Source organism: Mercenaria mercenaria, chromosome 15 (genome assembly GCF_021730395.1).
Source record: "Mercenaria mercenaria strain notata chromosome 15, MADL_Memer_1, whole genome shotgun sequence".
Taxonomy (NCBI): domain Eukaryota; kingdom Metazoa; phylum Mollusca; class Bivalvia; order Venerida; family Veneridae; genus Mercenaria; species Mercenaria mercenaria.
In genome coordinates, this window is record NC_069375.1 from 7237428 (window position 1) to 7258541 (window position 21114).

The following is a 21114-nucleotide window of genomic DNA, read 5'->3' on the forward strand; positions in this document are numbered from 1 at the left end:
TCATCAAATTTTCATCTTACATCAAAATTTATTTTTTGTTTCCTTCAGGTATGCTAGATCTATTTTATCATGTAATTCGTCCTATGTCGAAAAAAGCTATATAATTAGTAATAAGAAAAAGATAACTCCTTTTCGCATACACAACTCCTTTCGCAAAAGGAGTCTTTTCGCACTTTAAGCGTTCTCATTCGAGTGCGCATGCGTGGTACACGTAAATCCAACATGGATGCCTGTCATTCATCAAAATTTACAAACATTGAAAAAATACTTAGTCTTTAATTTAAGAGCTTCAATTGAAATTTAAAATATTGATCGATGATAGCAGACTTTTTCAACTTAAAATCGAATTAGCCGAATCGAACCAAAAACCCCGAAATTTAAAATCGAAGGTAAAATTCTTTTTGTCATGAAAAGAAGTGTCATATGGTGATAAAACAGATTGTCTGTACTGCTTGTTGATATTTATTTTTGCTAATTGATTTCAAGAAGAAATTATTTTTATATTTTTTAGTAATTTGTACTGTTCAAACATTATCTTTTTAAATCAAGCAGGTCAGGTATTGATCATTTGGGAATTTTTAGCCCTTCTAACCACTCATTGTTTGGAAGTGTAAATCAACATTAACAGCGGGCCTATGCCCCAGGGACAGTGTGTTTTCGGACAGACCAGTGAATCATGAAGACTAGCTGGTTCGCTAACCTACTACAAATTCAGCAGTTGTCAATATAATATCAACATAAATTAAATTGCTCATTATATAAGCATTGTCTGAAATTCATTGCATTAAAAATAGAACATCGGTTTTCCAAAAATACCACAATACAGGGCTTTTATCTTGAGACATGACGTTATAGGATTGACCAATGCAATGTTCATTCCAGAATTTTTTAAGAGGTCAAAGGCCCATTAAGGCAAAAACTTTGGGACATTTGAAAAAACGGGTCATGAAAGAATAAGTTCAATAACTGTTTTACCCATAATTAAAAGCTGTATTTTTAACTCTCTTGTTACATTTAGCTAAACGTATTACTTTTGCTGTATTTAGACATGATCACAAGTCATAATATATTCTTGTTATTCAATCATTGAAGGATATGCGGCTAATTGAAACATAACCACGGAAAGTCTGACAGCTGTTTACTACAGAATGAATGTTTGTCGCCTGATTCTGACATAGTGGCTATGCCACTGGGTGATTTAGTTCTCTCAGACAAGTCATCTTTCTTTGGACTTTGTTCTCCGTGGTTTGCTGTTTTCGGATGTTTTGAGAAAAACATAAAATCGGATTTCTTTTTTCTCCGAATCACAAATTTTGTCCGCCATTGCATAGCAACACTGAAAGCTGTCATGTCTTAGGAAACCAGAGACTGGCTACTATTTTTACATTGACTAATGAATAAATGAAATGGCATGTTACATCATCAGAAAAATCCTTTTCGATTCACAGCTGCTGGAAGTTGGAGCGTACAGCCGGGGGTCCTAAGTTTTACATAGGCTTATAATATAGGATAAATTTAAAAGTTTAAAAATCTTCTTCTCTGAAACCACTAGACATATTGATATTTGGTTTGTAGCATTGTCTTACTGTCCTCAACAAATATTGTTCAAATTGTACCCCTGGGGTGAAAAGAGGCCCTGCCCTGGGGTCACTTAGTTATTGTGTGAGTTATATAGGAAAAAATACTTAAAAAATTATCTGATCCTATTTCCTAGACTGTTTAATTAGCTCCTCTATTTGGAGAATAGGGGGACTATTCTACTCGCCCCAGCGTCGGCATGACTCTTCTTGGTTAAAGTTTTTCGACAACCTTTGTTTTTCTGTCACATCTTTGTTACTATTGCTTATATCTTACTGTAACTTCACATAAACATTGTCCAGTATACAAACAAAATATGTGTAGGGGCTGAGCCCATTATACCCAAGGTCAAGGTCACCAAGGTGTTATACTTAGGTTATTTTTAAGGTTAAAGTTTTTCGGCAACCTTTGTTTTTCTGTCATAGCTTTATTACTTTTGCTTATATCCTACTGTAACTTTACATAAACATTGTCCAGCATACAAACAAAGTATTACAGGGGCTGGGCCCACTATACCCAAGGTCAAGGTCACCAGGATGTAATACTTGCGTTATTTTTTAGGTTAACGTTTTTAGGCAACCTTTGTTTTTCTGTCATATCTTTGTTACTATTGCTGATATCTTATTGTAAGTTCGTATAAACATTGTTCAGCATTGAAACAAAGTATGTGCAGGGGCTGGGTCCATTATACCCAAGGTCAAGGTCACAGAGTTGTTATACTTGGAACTATTTTCACGTTAATTTTTTTCCGAAAGCTTCGTTTATAGACATATCTTTGGTACTTTAAAAGATAATGACTTAAAATTAAAACTTTTTTTATAGTCACCATCTGCATGTGTGGTTACAAACCCAATAACTCTAATTGTATTTTTGACAGAATTATGCCCCTTTTGTACTTAGTGTTTTTGCAATCTTCGCTTTCTGGAAATAACTTTAATGCAATATAAGATAAAGACTTGAAACTTAAATGTATCTTTATCATCATCATCTGCATGTGTGCTAACAATCCCCATAATCCTGATTTGTATTTTTGACCAAATTATGCCCCTTTCATACTTTTTAACAAACTTCGTTTTCTGGACATAACTTTGGTACTATATAAGATAATGACTTGAAACTCAAAATATTTCTTTACCATCATCATCTGCATATGTGGTAACAATCCCAATAAGTCTTAATATGTGTTCTTGACAGAATTATGCCCCTTGGTATATCTTCCTTTTGAACTTATTGAGACATACATTCATTTTACTGTCAAATCGCCGAATAGTGGAGCGCGCTGTCTTACGGACAGCTCTTGTTTTAATTACCTGATGACTACAAGTGATATGATTTCACTTGACCGTGACCTTGACCTGCTGACCTACTTTCTTGTTTTTTAAGACACAGTCTGGAAATTTGGATGACTTACACAGTTTTGCACACTGAATGTAAAACTGATTACTGAATTTCATTGACCATGAATGTGACCTACTGACTTTCTTAATATGTTAGCATCAGTTTGACATTTAAAACATGTAGCTCATATTACTCAGGTGAATGATCCAGGATCATCATGACCCTCTTGTTTGAATGCATATTTTGTGTTTTGTTTCTACAATTTAGTGTCATCAGCCGTCTGACTCGCTATGTGTTGAAACCGGTGTTGGGGTAGATATCTCCTCGACAGTGTCAATGGTCGCCAGGTCCTTGAAAGTCCTTGAATTTGGATCTAAGTCCTTGAAAAGTCCTTGATTTTTTTCTTTCAAAAATCCCCTGAAAAAGTACTTGAATTTGAAAAAAAAGGTTAGAAAAGTCCTTAAATTTTGCTAAAACGGGGGTGCATCGTATTTGTAAGGGAAAAATACAAAAAATAAATAATAAAAAGTCAAACAGCGAAAAAACGGTGTTAAATAAAAATACAGCACACCCACGAGGAACGCTAGTTGAACACCGTTTCGGTACGGAAGTTAGATTTGGAATAGCGATTTCACAACATTTAATTTATGCGCAAGGTCATTGTAATGGACTTAATCAACAACATGAGTGGCCAAAATAAATGTTTTTACGCACATATAATGGCTTACACAGATGAATTTTCATCGTGGTTAAAGGAGTTTAATCAGACAAACATAAGTGTATGTGATAAACTCATTGATGTCGGAACTATGGGAAAAGTGCGTTGAAATCACACGCGAAAACAAGAAGTGAAGTCCTTGTTGACAAATTGAAAACTACAAATGTAGTCTTGAGAGCTTGAAAGACTATAAGAAACATGTACTAAGTATGTATAAGGCAAATATAGCTCATAAAATGGAATCCCATTGAGATCACATAAGGTTAAGATATCTATTGTAGCTTATGGAAAACTAAACTGTTCTGTAACTTTTCTTCTGTCATAATGCCTTATGAAGAGCCTAAATGGTTTTGTAATTTAAGATTTAAAGCGATTAATAGTCCTTGAAAATCCATAAAAAGTCCTTAAAAAGTCCTTGAAAAGTCCTTGAATTTTTTTTGCCAAGTCCTGTATGAACCATGTGTGACTTGTTACATCATATTTCCAATGATTTAAGTCTCTTATTTTAAATTATGAGTTAAATTCAACCCATTTGAAGTTTCTACATGAATATTGATGTTTAATTTATTGGAAGTTTATGGTTAAATTTATTTTTAGCTGGACTATTCAAAGAATAGGTAGAGCTATTGGACTCACCCATGAGTTGGCGTCCGCATCCGCATCCTGATTTGATTAAGTTTTTGTATGTATGCTGGTATCTCAGTACTCACTAGTGGGAATAGATTGAAACTTCACACACTTGTTCACTGTGATGATCTGACATGATTGCAGTGCACAGGTTCCATAACTCTACCTTTTTCGACTTAGCAGTTTTTGGTTAAGTTTTGGGATTGTAAGCTGGGATCTCAGTAGCCACTAATGGGAATGGATTGAAACTTCACACAGTTGCGCATTGTGATGAACTGATATGCATTTTACAGGTTCCATAACCCTTTTCTGCAATTTTACAAAAACATGCCCCGTTTTTGACTTTAATATTCGTTCAGTTGACAAGGCTGTTGAATAGTTGATGTTGTAAATCACCTGCAGATGACAGCTACCATGTGTGTTACAATGGTAAGGAGGTCTAAATGTGGGGACTGTCCATATCAATGCTGTCTTGCATTATAAAATTGTCAGACAAAAATCTTGAAAACGTTATACCCATTAAGTGTAAACGCTGAACAAAATTTTATTATTTGTTTCAGAATGAGCCAGTGGGGTGGTGAAACCTCAACCCAGCCCCAAGCTCCTGGTCAGATTGCTTTCTTTGATCCAGCCAGTTTTCAGAAGAATCCGAACAACTTTCCGTCAATTCCCATGCCACAGCAAAACAATGCTAATGGACATCAAGGACAAGTTGACATTCATGCTGATGTGAATACCCAAGGAAATGTGCAAAATGCTGGGAATACATGGGGTTCATGGGACCCGCAGCGTAATCCATATGCAGGAGATTTTAATGGAGGAGTACAGCAGGTGAATAGTGATCAGACAGGTAGTGTCGATTATACTAATTACAATGCACAACAATTGCAAGGACAGGGTCAATGGAATAATGTTCCATTACAAAATGATCATAGTGCTGGTCAGTGGGACCCTAATACACAGGGTACATTGGATCCAAATCAACAGTGGAACCAACATCAGTATAATTATCAGCAGGGAATTGATCCCAACCAGAATGCTGGATATAGCAACTACTGGGCCGGACAAAATGGCGATTATCAGCATCCAGTAAATTATCAGGATGTTGACCAAACTGGTCAGAACGCATCAAGTGCTAACTATTTTGGGCAAGCGCCAAATGCCCTTTATGCTCAATCAGGTGCTAATTATGTACAACAAAATACACAGGCAAATGTAATGACTGGTTCTGGAAATTATTCAGGTCAGACTGTACAAAATATTGGTGACTTGAATGTATCTCAGTCTACAGAAAGTGGAAGTTTGAACCAGTCTTTGGGTAATGTAGAGGACGGAGGTGCTATGGGAGCGTTCTATAATAATGATGATTATGATGAAGAGGAGGGAGAGAGTGATGACGATGATGATGAGGAGGAGGAGGACAGTGAAGAGGAAGGGGAAATTTCTAATGAAAATAACAGTAATTTTGGGGCAAGTGGTAGCCAAATGCATCATGAAAATGAACATCATAATGAGCAAGATGAAAATGTGCAAGCACCAGCTGTGATTTCTAATAGTCAAACGAATCAATTAGAAATGACTGGTCAAATGCAGGCATTAACTATACAGGATAATTTTGTCTCTCAAACTAGTGATAATCAGGGTGTAAATCTAGTGAATATCCCTCTGTATTCAAACCAAAGAAATGATGGAAATAATGTTAACATGGAAGCACAATTTGTACCTCAACAACAGCCTCTTGTTCCTCCGCAAACATTAAATTCAGGGGAAGTAAATGAGGATAATTCTGAAAGTGATAATGGAGTTAAACAAGCAACTCCCACATTTAGTGATTGGGAAATGGTACCATCACAAGGTGTGGTAAATACACACAGTAGAAATGCATCTACAGACAATAATGTTCACTTTTTTATCAGTTCAGCAAATAGTTCAGCAAGAGTATCACCAGCCTCATCAAAAGCTGGTGAAGATAGGACTGTTAATGTGCCGGAAGATAGTAAGAAGGAAGAAACAGTGCCAAACAAACAGACTGGACTTCAGAATGTTGGACAAAGCCAGCAGTCTGAAATTGCAGATCAACAAAAACTTGTGGGACCACCTCCAGCTCTGCCACTTGGGCCTCCACCTCCTATGGTAGAGGGCAGTAAAGGTGTGAACCCTTTCCGTAAATCACCCAATATGGAACCACCTGTTGCTTCTTCAAACAGTGATGTTTCCATGCTTTCATCAACAAGACTTGATGTAACACGACCTAACTTTGAGAACAGTCCAGTGGTGCTTAATCAGTCAATATCTCCTATTACAGCCAATACGGAGGATACAGCCCAGCGAGACAACGAAACTCGTCCCCCTGATACACCTGTTTCATCACAGCCAAGGAAAACTGCAACAGTCCAACAGAGCCCAATTTTGCCACGTAAGGAAAGCCCGTTTCAGCCGCCAAAACATGAAACCAGGACCAAGACAGCCAAAACTCCTCATGACATTCCAGAAAATTCAGTTTCAGATAATATTAAGCCTGGTCCGTATGAGAGACAGGGTCGAAGAACACCAGATCGTGAGTATGGAAGGAGAACCCCAGACTGGGATTCTGGAGACAGGGGAAATGAAAGTAGAAGGTCTGAGAAGGACTCAAGACGGAGAACAGACAGAGATAGGGGTTATGATGAAAGAGATCGCTATAGTCGTGATAGGGACAGGTATGGTCCTGAAAGTGAAAGGGTCACTTCCAGACCTCCTCCGGGGTCCAGTGCTTCAGAACGCGGGACACGGACTCGACAATCGGCATTCCATCATATACAAACAAACAGGAGTAAAAACAATGTATCACCTGCTGCATCATTGTTAGATGTAGCTGACGCTGTACCTGCAATGTCAAATATTCTGTTAATGCCAGCTGCATCAAATACTGCTGGAACAAGTACACAGAATACTCCTGGAAATGCACCATCTGAGTTAACACCAGTTGTCTCATTAATTAGCTCCATGAGTGAGCAGATGACCACTGAAAACATGGGGGATGTTGGGAAAAATGCTAAAAATGATAGTGAAGTAAGTGACAGAGATAGAGACTCTAAAGATAAATATCGAGATAGAGATCGCTACCGGGACAGAGATGATAAGTCTCGGTATGGTAGAGATCGTGACAGAGAACGAGGGTCTAGAGAAGACATACGGGGTAATAGATCTTTTGATAGTTTGAGAGAAAAGGGTTTAAAGAATTCAAGAAATGATTCACGTGAGAAACTAAGCATGTATGGTTCTAGAGATTCGCTGGATAGGGATGATTCTCGGGACAGAAATAGACGAGGGGATAGTCGTGAACGGGATAGGAGTTACAAAGATGATTATTACGATAGATACAGGTATGTTTATTGAATTTTAGAATGAAAGTTCTAAATTATTGTTCAAACTGAACAAAGTATAGAAAACTGCAGATTTTTTTATCCAATATTGCTAATTGTGTATATTTTATAGACCAGTTTTAATGCAATCTTAAACTGTGTGTAAGCCGATAAAAAATATTTCCATTGTTGAACTTATGCTGTAAGCAGAAACTTTAGGTAACTCAGTATTTTTGGTACAAGGATGTATGAGCTTATTTATTTTATGTAGTATAATAAGGTGAAAAATTATATTTAAATAATAACATATTCATAGTATAAGAAGATAACGTAAAAGTAATGGCTTGTGATAATTTTCCTCTATAGAGATCGTAACCGGCCCCCAAGTCGTACCTCAACAATTGATACAAGAAGAGATTACCGAGATAGAGACAGGGACCGTGACAGAGATCGGGACAGGGACAGAGATTACTATAGAAAAACAGATAGGTACGATCGCGACAGACCCAGATCTAGACAAGGTGAGCTGAATAATATATCATCTCAAGAGTTAGAGTTCATACAAACCCTATGAAGTCCTTGAATTTAGTGTTAGTCCTTTACACCAGGAGAAACAGTCCTCATAACTCTGATTTGAATTTTGACAGAGTTATGCCCTTTACTATCAAAGTCTACACCAGGAGAAACAATCCCCATAACTATGATTTTTGGCAGAGTTATGCCCCATTTTAACATAGAATTTTTTTGTTAAAGTTTTTGATAAAGTCAGATATCTCTGTTGCTGTCAAAGCTATTTATTTTAAACTTAAATAGTTATTTACTATCAAAGTCTACACCAGAAGAAACAATCCCCATAACTTATATTTTATATTTAATTGAGTTAAGCCCCTTTTTACTGGCAAAGCTCTCAAGCACTGAGAAAAGTCGAGCGTGCTGTCTTATCATATGGACAGCTCTTGTTTCCTATCCAGTCTGTAAAATATTTTAATACAAGCTGCTGTATCATGTGGACCCAGTAAAAAACTGTTTGTGTATTTTCATCAGAATTACTTGATGATCTCATATTTTGCTACCAATGTCAAAATGAAATGTTATCAAAATTGAAATTGTATACTTTCTATATATTTATAGATGTTATAAGCAACCAACAACTGTAGATTTTTATATATGCAAATTTTAATCAAAACCTTTTTGTTGTAGCATATTGTATGTGTAGTACAATATTGTTTATACATCATTGACAGATATCTGACCATTATGTTATACTGTAGTTGACAAAATTAGTTGCCTTCCACAGTGTTTCCAGAAACCCCCAAATGGGGATTTTTCACCCCCCAGAATGATACTTTGCACCCCCAGTTTTGGAGACAGCTGTTATAACTTATATATCTCTTAGGGAGGTGGTATATATCTCTTAGGGAGGTGGTGCAAAAGTGCAAGAAAAACTCAGTTTTCACCCCAACTTTAAATGCCAGGGGGAACACTGCTTCCAGTAGGGGACTTTGTATTGCAAGGCAATACTTCATTCACTTGTTTAATATTGTTGTGTTTCCATCTTTTTCCAGACTGAATACAGTTTTACCAGACATTAGGTGGTCCAACACATACAGGACCTATGACATGTAGGAGTGGCTTGAAAATTAAGTAGTGTCATGATTTGAAAAGAGCTGTAAATAGTGTCTGTATTTAATAGGTAAAGGTATATTATTATAATTATTGCATTAAGTATCAACACTTGTTATGCAGGTGACAGAGATAGGGCTACTTCCCGGCTAGGAGATACAGACAGACCGAGATCTCGGGCTGACCATGACCAGGAAATAGAACGCTACAGAGATAAATATAGAGGTAACGTAATTAAAATTTTGAATCTTGTAAACAAGAAGCTTTGATTAAGAATTTTTAAATTTTGGTAACCTTTTATTCTGGCTTTCTAGTTGTCATTCTCTGTTTGATGACATTGACGTATCAATACATTGGTAAATCCAAGTTGAAATCTTAAAGGTTTCCTTGCAAGTGATCGTACCTTTATCTGTGAAAAGGGAGCTGAAGAAAGTAACAAAGATGTGCAGATATTGCAATTTGGCTAATGTTCTGCCACATACTGTAATGATAAAGGCACATTTGTTTGGAAGCAGTCCCGATGGTCTGCCACATACTGTAGTGATAAAGGCACAGTTGTTTGGAACCAGTCCCTGTGTTCTGCCACATACTGTAACGCTAAAGGAACGTTTGTTTGGAACCAGTCCCGATGGTTTGCCACATACTGTAATGATGAAGGACCGTTTGTTTGGAACCAGTCCGGATAGTCTGCCACATACTGTAATGATAAAGGACCGTTTTGTTTTCAGGTTATGATTACAATGATTACTACAGGCGTCAGTACTATGATAGACAGTATTACGATTATTACTATGGTAACTACGGCCAGGGTTACTATGACGAACACGGATATTTCCATCCTGATCCAGCAGCTCAAAGGTACGTTTTGTCACTGATACATTCTCCCAGAGATTAAAGTGCATTATGTCTGGTCTTTTGTTTCGTATAAAGTATATATTTTCTGTATTGGTTTTTTTAGAAGCACTTTCTTATTGTTTAGTTTGAGATTGTTGTGCATATGATGTATGTATTTTAAAGTGCTTAACAGAGCTTTGAAAATATCAATACCTGTGTGGTTATGATGCAAAGTAATTTTATATTTAAAACTGTAGTAAACAGGGCAAAAAATCTAAAAGGTTAGTATGATGGGTTTTCTTCATTAGGTGTCTGAAATGGTTGCAAAAGTACAACTTGAAAACCTCCTGAGTTACCAGTTACCATTAGGGATGGGATCATTTTTTTCAGTGTGTCACCTTTTGAACAGAAAATGCTTCCCTAGTGTTGTTTGTAGATGCTTTCGAGCAAATAACCCATTTGTGAGTTAATGTCTGCCCACCTTAGGTTATAGAAATCCTGCTTTTCCAAATGCAACCCCATGTTGTTTTTTTTTTCAATTTTTATGCCCCCGAGGGAGGCATATTAGTTTTCAACTGTCCGTCCATCCCTTCGTTCGTTCGTTCATTAGTCACAACGTTAACTTTTTGCATGAAGGCACTTTACTCGCGAACCACGGCACCCAGGACCTTCAAACTTCACATGCTGATAGTACTTATTGAGTACACGACCCCTACTGACTTTGGGGTCACCAGGTTAAAGGTCAAGGTCACAGGGGCCAACGTTAACTTTTTGCATGAAGGCACTTTACTCGCGAACCACGGCACCCAGGACCTTCAAACTTCACTTGCTGATAGTACTTATTGAGTACACGACCCCTACTGACTTTGGGGTCACCAGGTCAAAGTTCAAGGTCACAGGGGCCAACATTAACTTTTTGCATGAAGGCACTTTACTCGCGAACCACGGCACCCAGGACCTTCAAACTTCACTTGCTGATAGTACTTATTGAGTACACGACCCCTACTGACTTTGGGGTCACCAGGTCAAAGGTCAAGGTCACAGGGGCCAACATTAACTTTTTGCATGAAGGCACTTTACTTGCGAACCACTGCACCCAGGACCTTCAAACTTCACATGCTGATAGTACTTATTGAGTACACGACCCCTACTGACTTTGGGTCAAAGGTCAGGGTCACCAGGTCAAAGGTCAAGGCGCTGCGGGGGCATTTGTCACCATTAGTGACAGCTCTTGTTCATTATTTTTTATAGTTAAAAGGTAACTTTGCTAATATTGAAAGTTGTATTTTTGGTTGATAAATTGTCTCTGATCAAATATTTTAAATGTGTTATATATATGAATGAAATGGATTGAAAGATTTCATGTTTTTAAAATTGACACCTAAGGGCAAAACGGTTTAAATTCTGCACAAGTCTGTCCCAGGCATGTCCTTTCTAGCATGAACATGATGATGGGTTGCTTTCTGGGTCTGTATATGGGTCTTCCTACCAATATTTTTAAGTGCGTATTTAAAAGGCACTTTCAGATTACAGTTTTAATGTGTCGCTGGAGCAGCATTTATCACAGTTTTTTGTAAAAAATAAAATTCGAATTACATGTAGGATTATATGAGAAACATTTGAATAGGATGTATATTCCTAAGTGCTTAATAATATATGTCAGTCAGCATTGGTGTTAAAGTATATAAAGCATGTTCTTTTTTACAATCTCTGATAATTATTTATTTTGGACTAATTTGTTTTATATAAATATATATATGGAAATAATAAGTTTAACTCTTTGACATTGTAATATGAAAAAATATTTAACTGAAAAATGTATTTAACAACTGAAAGTAACATATAGTGATGGAAGAGTATGTGCATAGATGAAAGTAATAGCTGTAAATGAAACTTTGGTGTCACCATGTTTATTATGAAATGTTCTTGCTACATTTCTGAATTACACTAACAATTGTGTTTGAGATTTGTTTACTATTTTCCAGTTTGGAAACTCTCTTTAAAAATTAAAATACACAGAAAGTAATATATAATGTAAAGTATTTAAGTTGGTCATTAATCAAACAAAACAGAATAAGAAGTCAGAATCACTCACATTCCTTCTGATTGAGCACAAAAATACTTGACAGTTGCAATTTCATTTTTTGTCCTTTTTCTTAGTTGCTTTATTGTGCGTTTACCTCCGATTTTTGGTTTTTGAATATTCATGATTGCCTTTTAAAATGTACGCTTTCTGCATCAGATAGTAGGATAGTTTGGAGCTTGCTTTATTGGAGTAATGTGTCTGTTCAAATAGCATCGCTGGCAGATTTTGGCCTAAGTTTTGACATACAACTTAAATTAGTTCAAGCATATTTAATTGCTTGCAGTGCAGGAAATCTGAGAGTTTTTTGTTTAAAAATATGTTTGCAAGACTTAAACATGAAAATTTACAATTATACGAAAGTAACTATAGTTGCTCCTAATGTGTGCCGTAAAAACCAAATCAGATTAAATTAAAACTCGTCAGAAGTTAGAAATGAATTGATGGAGGCAGTATGGTATAGAGTTTAGTTTTTACAGTATGGTATAGTTTTATATATCTACAAAGGTTAAAGCACAATGATGGCAATATTCTGCAATTTTGTTGACAATATCATGTGTTCCTCTCAAATATGCTCTCTTTTAATTTATGTTTTTATTATTTTTTCCTTCTTATTTGTGTGCACTTTATAAACAAACTGCTTTAAACCATGCAAGGCAACTACATTGCTGACATATTAATTTTATTTATTAATATGTCTATTTATCAAATTATTAATTTGGTAGAAAGGAATTTGATATTATTAAAGGGAGTTAATATTGATTAAAAACACATGTTCAACTTGGTGGTTGGCCTGCTGCATGCTTGATTGAGTTACCTCCCTTTGCCTGCTAGGTACCAGTATGATCAGTATCACAGAAGGTCAAGAACAGGAACTCCTGGTTCCTTATCTGACGGGGGTGAAGAAATGTAAGTAAATTGCTTCCCTTTTTTGTGTAAGTATGGACCACTCCATGGCTTTAGCTTTTGTGCTTTTATTTGCTTACTTTATGTTTAAATATTTTGGTATTGATAAAAAGCGCAATTAGTATAGCTACTGTAGTTAGGCAGATAGTGTTTTATTTGGTTGGAATGTGCATTTTTGATTTTTTGATTCTTACATTCATTATACTAATTGCTTAGTCCTAAAACAAAGGAAGTTCATTTAGTAAAAGAAATTGTCCTTTCTAACACATTTTTTACCTTAAAACAGGATGAAATTGATATGACAATATTTTCCAAGTTTATATATAACAATTTTCCTCAGTTATGCCAGTATCCGCTCACTAGCATGAAAAGTTCTAGACTGCTGTTGTAGTAGCTCTTGTTGTATCACTCATTCACTGTGTTATGTAAGAGAATGAAGGGTGGTTAATGAAGATTGGCATTCCATGTTTTATTGCAATAAAGTAAGCAATATTCTCTAAACCTTAAAAAAAAATACAAGAGACAGGGATTTTTGTCTTTAATTCATCCTGTGTAAGGTTCTAATAGCCGACTACACTGGTAGATATGATATTTTATTTTATGCTTATTGGTGAAATACTGGAAAGTAGCAGTGAGATATAAATCGATATCACTCACAGTGCCGAACTTTTTTTTTCCAGATAAATTATCTCCCTTGAAATATATATTCTTTAATTATCTCCCTTTGCTGCCTTTAAAATTACTGGATTATACTAATACTCAAGCCATACACGAGTCATGAACTGCTAGGCAATCCTATATAGAACAGGCTAGCTATATAATTAAATTTGCAAAAGAAATAATGTTACCTTTGTCAGCTTGGTTGCTAGGCCTTTCCATAATTTCATGTGGCTACAGATATATGTGTGTTTCCTCTATTTTTTCCATTGGTTCACTATCGTGTGGTAGATTTTACTGGCGACAGCACAGTTAGTTGGTTGTTGTCTTAGTTAATTATCACAAGACACCAACTCAACCTTACGTAATATGCCAGTATTTACTTTCCCACTCCGAGCCCAGCCAGTTGTGTTCCAACTTCCATACATTTTGTTATGCTATGCAGCTCCTAGATCAATATTTCCTAGCTATTTCTATTGAATCCATGATGATATTTAATTCTGCAGCTTGATTTTCCATGGACATACGCATATTCCACAGTTGTTTAGATTTTTCGTGTTGTTTTTTTTAATCTGACCTTCAGCGTGTGTTTTGGTAAACAAAGCAAGCTTCCGGTTATTCAACGAACTGACGGATTGACGCGAAAAGATTTAATTATGCTTCTACTTAACTACCGGCATTTGTCAATGTCTCTGTTAGTCGCGGACTGTGTATTTTTACACAATATTTAAATGCAGTTTTTGTTTGTCGCCTTCTGTTTTTAAAAACAAAATGGCGTCGTGTTGATTTAATGAACCTAATCACCAATATTCGATATTAATGTGCCTAAGTGTCCATGGTAATTTAGCGGATGTATCATATGTAACACGGTAGCTTAAATAAATCCGAATTTCGTCATAAAATATTGGATTTATATGAACATTTATGCACGTAATAAACAGAAAATTCGTTGATCTTCACAAGCTAGCATAAAATAAAAAGAAAATTTGTTTGTTTGCAGTGAGATATCGAAATATATCATCACCGATAAGGGAGACAATTCTGATATTTTCACTCAGGCTCCGCCTTCGTGAAAATATTCAATTGTCTCCCTTATCGGTGATGATATATTTCGATATCTCACTGCAAACAAACAAATATCCTCTATAGATTCTGAATGGACATGATATGCTTGTACTTGTAATTCATAGGTCATGAAAATTCTTGTGTTTCAAATCATTTTTCAGTCAGTTTGTGCAGTATTAGTCTGATTGTATTTGGAAAATGTTCAGAAATGTAAATCTCAAAAATACCAAAAAACTGATGTGGAGTTTAAGCAAAATTGATTTTTTCTTAAGCAGAAAGTTTGCATACTGAAAACTTGTAACCCCTTTACTGTGCATGGAAATTGAGTTTAAAATATTTAACTAAAATTGTTGGTGTGAACAGTGATGAGTACGAGATACTTTTAAAGCCAAAAAGGCATGCCCTGATTATTCAAAAGAACTAACTTGCATGTGTAATTTTCAGTTGCTATTTATTGATAGTTTCTTTTCTTAACACATTATTTTCAGTTACTGTTGCTAACACTTTTTTCTAACTTTTTAACAGTATTTGTTGTTTTCTTGAATGATTTCTGTTTTAAGTTATTTGAGTTTTAATTTTTTATGTGAGTTTTATGTATTGTGTTTCGTTTTGAAAACAATGGTATTCTTTTGTTTCTAGCTCTAGTATAGCTGAAAAGAAAAAACGTTCAGACTCCGAGTCTGATAAAAAGAGGTAACATGATAATTGGGTTATATATGCATATATATATGGTATATTATTGCTTGCCAAACAAACATAGGGTAAATAGTGGAAGTGTGGGAAGACTGGTGTATAATCAAATAACTCTGTTGGGATGATTGTTGTTTTCAGTCATACAAAACTTGCAGGGTTTTAACTAAAATAGATTTCAAGTAAGATCTTTTCTTTGACTGTAGCGTGTATGACAGCTTGGATCCGTAAGGAAATATGGCCTAGTTTTCTGTAGGAATATGGTAATTTTTCTGTGTTAAGTAGGCAAACTTTTAACATTTCATCAAAATTTGTTCAGGTTTTACTGTATAATATATGAGAGCATGCTCATGACAAATGTTTGCATGATTTCTTCCTTAGTTTCCACTATATAGCCTGTCTGCAAAATTTCTAACAATTCATACATATACAGTGTACAAGTTTACTTTAGGTTAGATTTTCAAAAGCATAAATGACTGAGTGCAAATCTGAAAAAGTGCCTTATCTTGCATAAAAGTGAAATCTGTGAAAACACTTAATTTTGTTGGAAATGAATCTTGTGTTTTTAGCCAAAATGGTTATTTCATGGGATATATATTTGTAGATTTCAAATTTGAATGTATTACTAAAATGAGTTGGAATTTTACTCATTAAATGGGATTTAGTTTCGTGGATCATTTTAGCAGTGAAATCCACGAAAATGAGGCCCTCATGAATATTATTAATTTCACAGTATATAACATATAAACAGACACTTGGCTAATTTCTGTAAACAACTAACCATAGTACTGAAGTAGAGCAACAAAATTTCTTTTAGAAAGGTCAAAATAAAATATAATTCAGTCTCGGAGATATTTTTAAATATTGGATTATCAAGTAACATAGTAATAACTTATTTATTTAACTTGATTGTTTTGTGTGAATGTGTCTACCTTATGATAGAAAATAGGTCATTTGAAAGATATATTAAAACTGAAGGATTGGTTTTATTTTGACCTTAAATTCTATTTCTTACACCAAAAAGACAGTTACATTACTCATTTCTTTAAGATGTGTGTACAAATGAACTGGTCATGTAGAAAAAAAAATCAAAATATTTTCAAATAGAATCAGTGTGTCCTGTTCTATATGAAATAAACTTATATTTTGTTGTGTTTTAGCATTCTGTAGATTTGTTACACATTACGAAAAGTCCTTTTGTGACTGTCAGACATAAATATACAACTTTTATTTCTCCATGATAAAAATAATTTTAGGTGAAGATTTTATAACTTTGCTTGCTAGGAAATACAAAATTAAAAAAATAATCGTACAGTACGCTTGCTCACTTTCTGTTTCCATAAAAATGAACAGTTCATATGGTAAGCTTAGCAAGGCTGTGGTGGGGCTATACTCTCCTTGTTCTTGGCAAAATTTCTTCTGTCAGAAAAAAAATGTCTTAAATCTTTAAAAACAAATTTCATAATGTACTTTTGAGGTCCTTTAATATCACTGTCACAGAGTTTCACAGTTTTGGCCAGAACAGCGATTTTATGGGGATATCAATTTGTTGATTTAACTTGTGAAGATAAAGTGAATGGGAATTTTAATTGTTCATTGGGATTAGTTTTTAAGGATTGACACATAAATAAGGATTTCGTAGTATTGTTTAAAAAGGCTTGATGATATACATAGTGATACAAAGTATCCAGGAGTTATTTATTTAATTGTACTGTTGATGAACTATGCTTATTCAAAAGCATACACATGAAAATTTGAGATTTCTTCATGACATTCTATTTTTTTTTTAATCCCATTTGAAAGTTCTTTTTCATTGTATTAAATCTTCCTTCTAAATTTTGGATAGGGTTTTGTGTATTGACTTTCCTATTTTTTGTGGAATGCATATGCATACCACAAGATATAATGTAGTCAGACACTGGACTGTAGTGATTGTATTTGCAGGTTTGACTACCCACCAGATCTACATGACTACTCACAACGAGGTTACGATGACTACTATAGTTACTATGGTTACGAGCAGAACGGACATCGCTGGGACCCGGACATCTCTGAATGGGTGGCAACAACCAGTAAGTTTACTTAGACTTTAGGGAAGACCTGCATTCACTTATATTGAGATGCACGTAATTTGTTAATTTGGTAAAGGTGTGAATGATCCTTAGACTGTATATTCAGAGCACTGTTAGGTATTACAGTTATACTGAAGGGGAGAGAAATATGATTTTAGTGTAGTTTGATTTGTGATCTCGACAGACAGAGGGCAATACAGGAATGATAGGAAAACCAGATAAACACTAGTCAAATAGTCTACATTGGTTGTTAGAATGTTTGTACAATACATGTAAAATAAGAATTTTTAAAGTTAATCTAAAGCACTGTGTTGTAAACTAAATGCTTGAAGGTAACAATACTGTGTAAAGTAAGGGTGTCCATGGTTGAGTGGTTAATGATGCTGACCTTGAATCACTTGCCCCACATCACTGTTGGATCAGAACCTCACTTGAGATGTAGAGTTCTTTCATGTGAGGTTGGAGGAAGTGGATTCTACCCAGGTGCCCGCTGTGTCTGAAATAATGCTCATAGGGGTACCTGAGGTTCTTCGCCATGAAAAGCTGGAATGTCACCGTATGACTAGTAGTCTACTACTATGTTGGTGTGATGCTAAACCCAAAAAGGAAGAAAAAAACAATTCTGCATTTAAGGTGTATTAAATGCAGAAAAAACAATTTATAATATTGTTATTTTGCAGCTGAGGTGATACCCCAAAGACAGACCCCAGAGAAATTTATGATACCTCACATGAGAGCATGTTTTGGTCCCAATGGTCAGCTGGTGAAAGTTCTGCCCAACAGACCCGCTGATGGACAACCTGCTACTATAGAGATACATGATGTACAGAACATGTTAGAGGAGAATGAGGAGGCTGAAGTGCTGAGTCAGTTCCCAGGACCCTTGATCAGGTGAGTTAATTCTCAGGACCCTTACCCAGGACCATTGATTAGTTGAGTCAGTTCCTAGGACCCTTGATAATGTGAGTCAGTTCCCAGGACCCTCAATTTGATGAGTCATAGAGTTCCCAGGTTCTGCAAACAAAAGTGGGGACAGTTTCTTACATGTGATGAGGCAAAACTGCTGCCCATATTCTAAGTCTTTTTCAGAAGTTGTAATTTCATTTCTTGTACATGATAAAATGGTAGGTCAGTTAAAATATTTAAGAAATTTAGTGGGTCTGAATTAGAGAACTTGGCTCAGCCTCTTCACATAAATGTTTTGAACTGATACTTTGTCCTTAATACTGTTAATGTTTGTTGTTACAGGGGAGAAACTCATAAGAATGATGTTCTGTTATTCTGTCAAAACAAGGCAAAAATATGTACAGAGAACATGAACCTCGAGGACAGAGATTCTGCCGAGCTAATCTGGAGGTTCCTTGAACTTCTTATCAAACAGAATGGAGTAAGTATTGGCTGCCACAAGATCATTTTGATACATCTTAATTGTCAGGTGTTTCTATTTTGGAAATGCATAAATAAAAGTGAGATGGCCCCATCTTATCACTGTTGAAAATCAGGCTTTTGCTATGCTTATGGCAAAATGTACAACATGAATATAAAAGTATATGTCACAAAAATATAGCCAGCTGAGCTGCAGAATGCTGCAAACTTCAAGTAGATTGTTTAGTTCTTCATCAGAACATTTCAAGAAAAATGGCTACATGTCAAACATCTATATTTGGTCATTTCAGACTGTAGTAGGGACAGACATTGCTGACCTTATTTTACAAGGTCATGAGCCTACAACCCAGGAGTATCGTCGTTACGGTATGAAGATTGCTGCAAGCTCAGACAACCTAGAAGTTGACGATGAATCTGAGGATAGTCAAAGTCAGAAGTTATCTCGAGGTTCGACTCCGATTGATAGATCGTTAGTGGTTGATAGGTCAGTGATTGGCAAGGGGAAGTCACTGGAAGAAATGACCGATAGGTTCAGACACTTGTTGATGTATGGCCGTAAAAAGGTAAAGTTATAATGATATAAATTTAGTTGTTTCATTCGAAATGATGAGTTTTCTTATCTCTTTGGCATCTCTACAATGCAGAAGAATAAAATGCTTGTTTACATTTATTTCTGTGTTATTTTCTGTGTAGTACAACCATGCCTTATTTATAGAGAGTTTACAGTGTAACTTGGATTTAAAAGTTTTTATTATTTCCAAAGTAAGTTTAATTGACCAATTATCTTCCTGTATCTGTATATTTACATTGTTACATTTCCAGGATGCCCTGGACTGGGCAATGAAACACAACTTATGGGGACATGCTTTATTCTTGGCTAGCAAGATGGACAGTCGAGCTCATGCTAATGTAATGACAAGGTAATATGAGACCTCTTGTTATTTTCTTGTTTGTTGTTAATAGTAACAATAGATCAAGGTGTAGTAAGGTGCTTACATTTGTAGGCATTCTAACAGAAAATTGAAGGAAGAAAAATACAAGAAAGTTTGCTTGTTTAAAGAAATTTAATCTTTGCATTTGGTTACATTGCAGTTTTTGAAATACAACGGTGAAAGTTTTCAGTATTAGTTTTGAAGATTTCTTCTTCTATACAAGTGATAGGAAAATTAGTGTTGTCAGTATTGGAAGTCTTGATTTCAGTATTTTGAAGTTTGACAACTTTCATCCATGGAAATAAAATAGTTTTACACATTTGAGATCTTTCAGTAAATTTTGTTTTGTTCAGAGATTTCAAGTTTAAATTTCATTTGATAAAACATTTGCTAGTGTTGCTGCTGTACATTATAGGTTTGCAAATGTTGCAATGCGTATGAATGACCCCCTGCAGACGTTGTATCAGATGATGTCAGGACGGCAACCAGCAGCTGTTACTGTAAGTACCTGTTTGTTGTTCCAAGTACGCGTAAGAACAACACAAGTGATATTTCAAGATAATGGAATTGCTTACTCAAATCTTGAGTATGTTGATTTAGTGTTGATAATATAAAACATGAAATAGAATAAAATGATAAATACGCTTCTGTAGCAATTTTAGCTAAACCATTTCTATTTTTCAGAAAAAAATGGAATGTTAGTTAATGTTACTTTGCTTTCTTGGCTATTGTGTCCTGTAGTATTCATCATTCAGCTTAGTTTTATTGTTTGGGAAATGGTAAACAGAGATTGATAATCTCTGATGAAGTTAGACCTGATACACTCAATAAATGGCTCCCTTTGCTGCATTTTGTATATCACATATTTAAAATAATTTGCCAAGAAAAAGAATTATTTGTTTGGCATGTTAAGAACATTTTAATACTTGTTTCGTTTTGTACAGTGTGTTACGGAGGACAGGTGGGGTGACTGGAGGCCACATTTAGCCATGATTCTCTCTAACCATACACACAAACCTGAACTAGACAGGAAATCTATCACAACACTCGGAGATACACTATGTATGTATACTGAAGGTTTATACTTAAGAATTTCTGTAACTAAATAGCTCATTACTTGAAGTTCAAAGGAATATAACAAAACTATATTTCTGCCACCTCCTTATTCATGTGGAGAAGTTGACAGTTAATTGCTGAGAACAGGTTAGAACTTGTATATAGAATCTGGGAACACTGGTTAGGTCAACTACCTGCCATTACA

General features: G+C 35.3%; 1 protein-coding gene across 7 annotated transcripts in view; it reads left to right on the forward strand.

The window, feature by feature from the left end:
* The first annotated feature begins 216 nt into the window (after nucleotides 1-216).
* LOC123536731 (uncharacterized) overlaps nucleotides 217-21114 on the forward strand; it is a 49876-nt gene continuing 28978 nt past the window's right edge. For 4 of the 7 annotated variants that reach the window (XM_045320235.2, XM_053524462.1, XM_053524465.1 and 1 more), the window contains exons 1-14: nucleotides 217-389; nucleotides 4822-7626; nucleotides 7972-8126; nucleotides 9352-9453; nucleotides 9957-10086; nucleotides 12980-13054; nucleotides 15413-15466; nucleotides 17408-17535; nucleotides 18216-18426; nucleotides 18784-18922; nucleotides 19212-19484; nucleotides 19744-19841; nucleotides 20269-20353; nucleotides 20798-20915. In XM_045320235.2, the coding sequence (XP_045176170.2) occupies nucleotides 4823-7626; nucleotides 7972-8126; nucleotides 9352-9453; nucleotides 9957-10086; nucleotides 12980-13054; nucleotides 15413-15466; nucleotides 17408-17535; nucleotides 18216-18426; nucleotides 18784-18922; nucleotides 19212-19484; nucleotides 19744-19841; nucleotides 20269-20353; nucleotides 20798-20915 (4372 nt within the window). In that variant the 5' untranslated portion in view covers nucleotides 217-389; nucleotide 4822. The remainder of the gene's footprint in view (nucleotides 390-4821; nucleotides 7627-7971; nucleotides 8127-9351; nucleotides 9454-9956; nucleotides 10087-12979; nucleotides 13055-15412; nucleotides 15467-17407; nucleotides 17536-18215; nucleotides 18427-18783; nucleotides 18923-19211; nucleotides 19485-19743; nucleotides 19842-20268; nucleotides 20354-20797; nucleotides 20916-21114) is intronic. The other 3 variants (XM_053524461.1, XM_053524463.1, XM_053524464.1) reach the window with 3 other exon arrangements.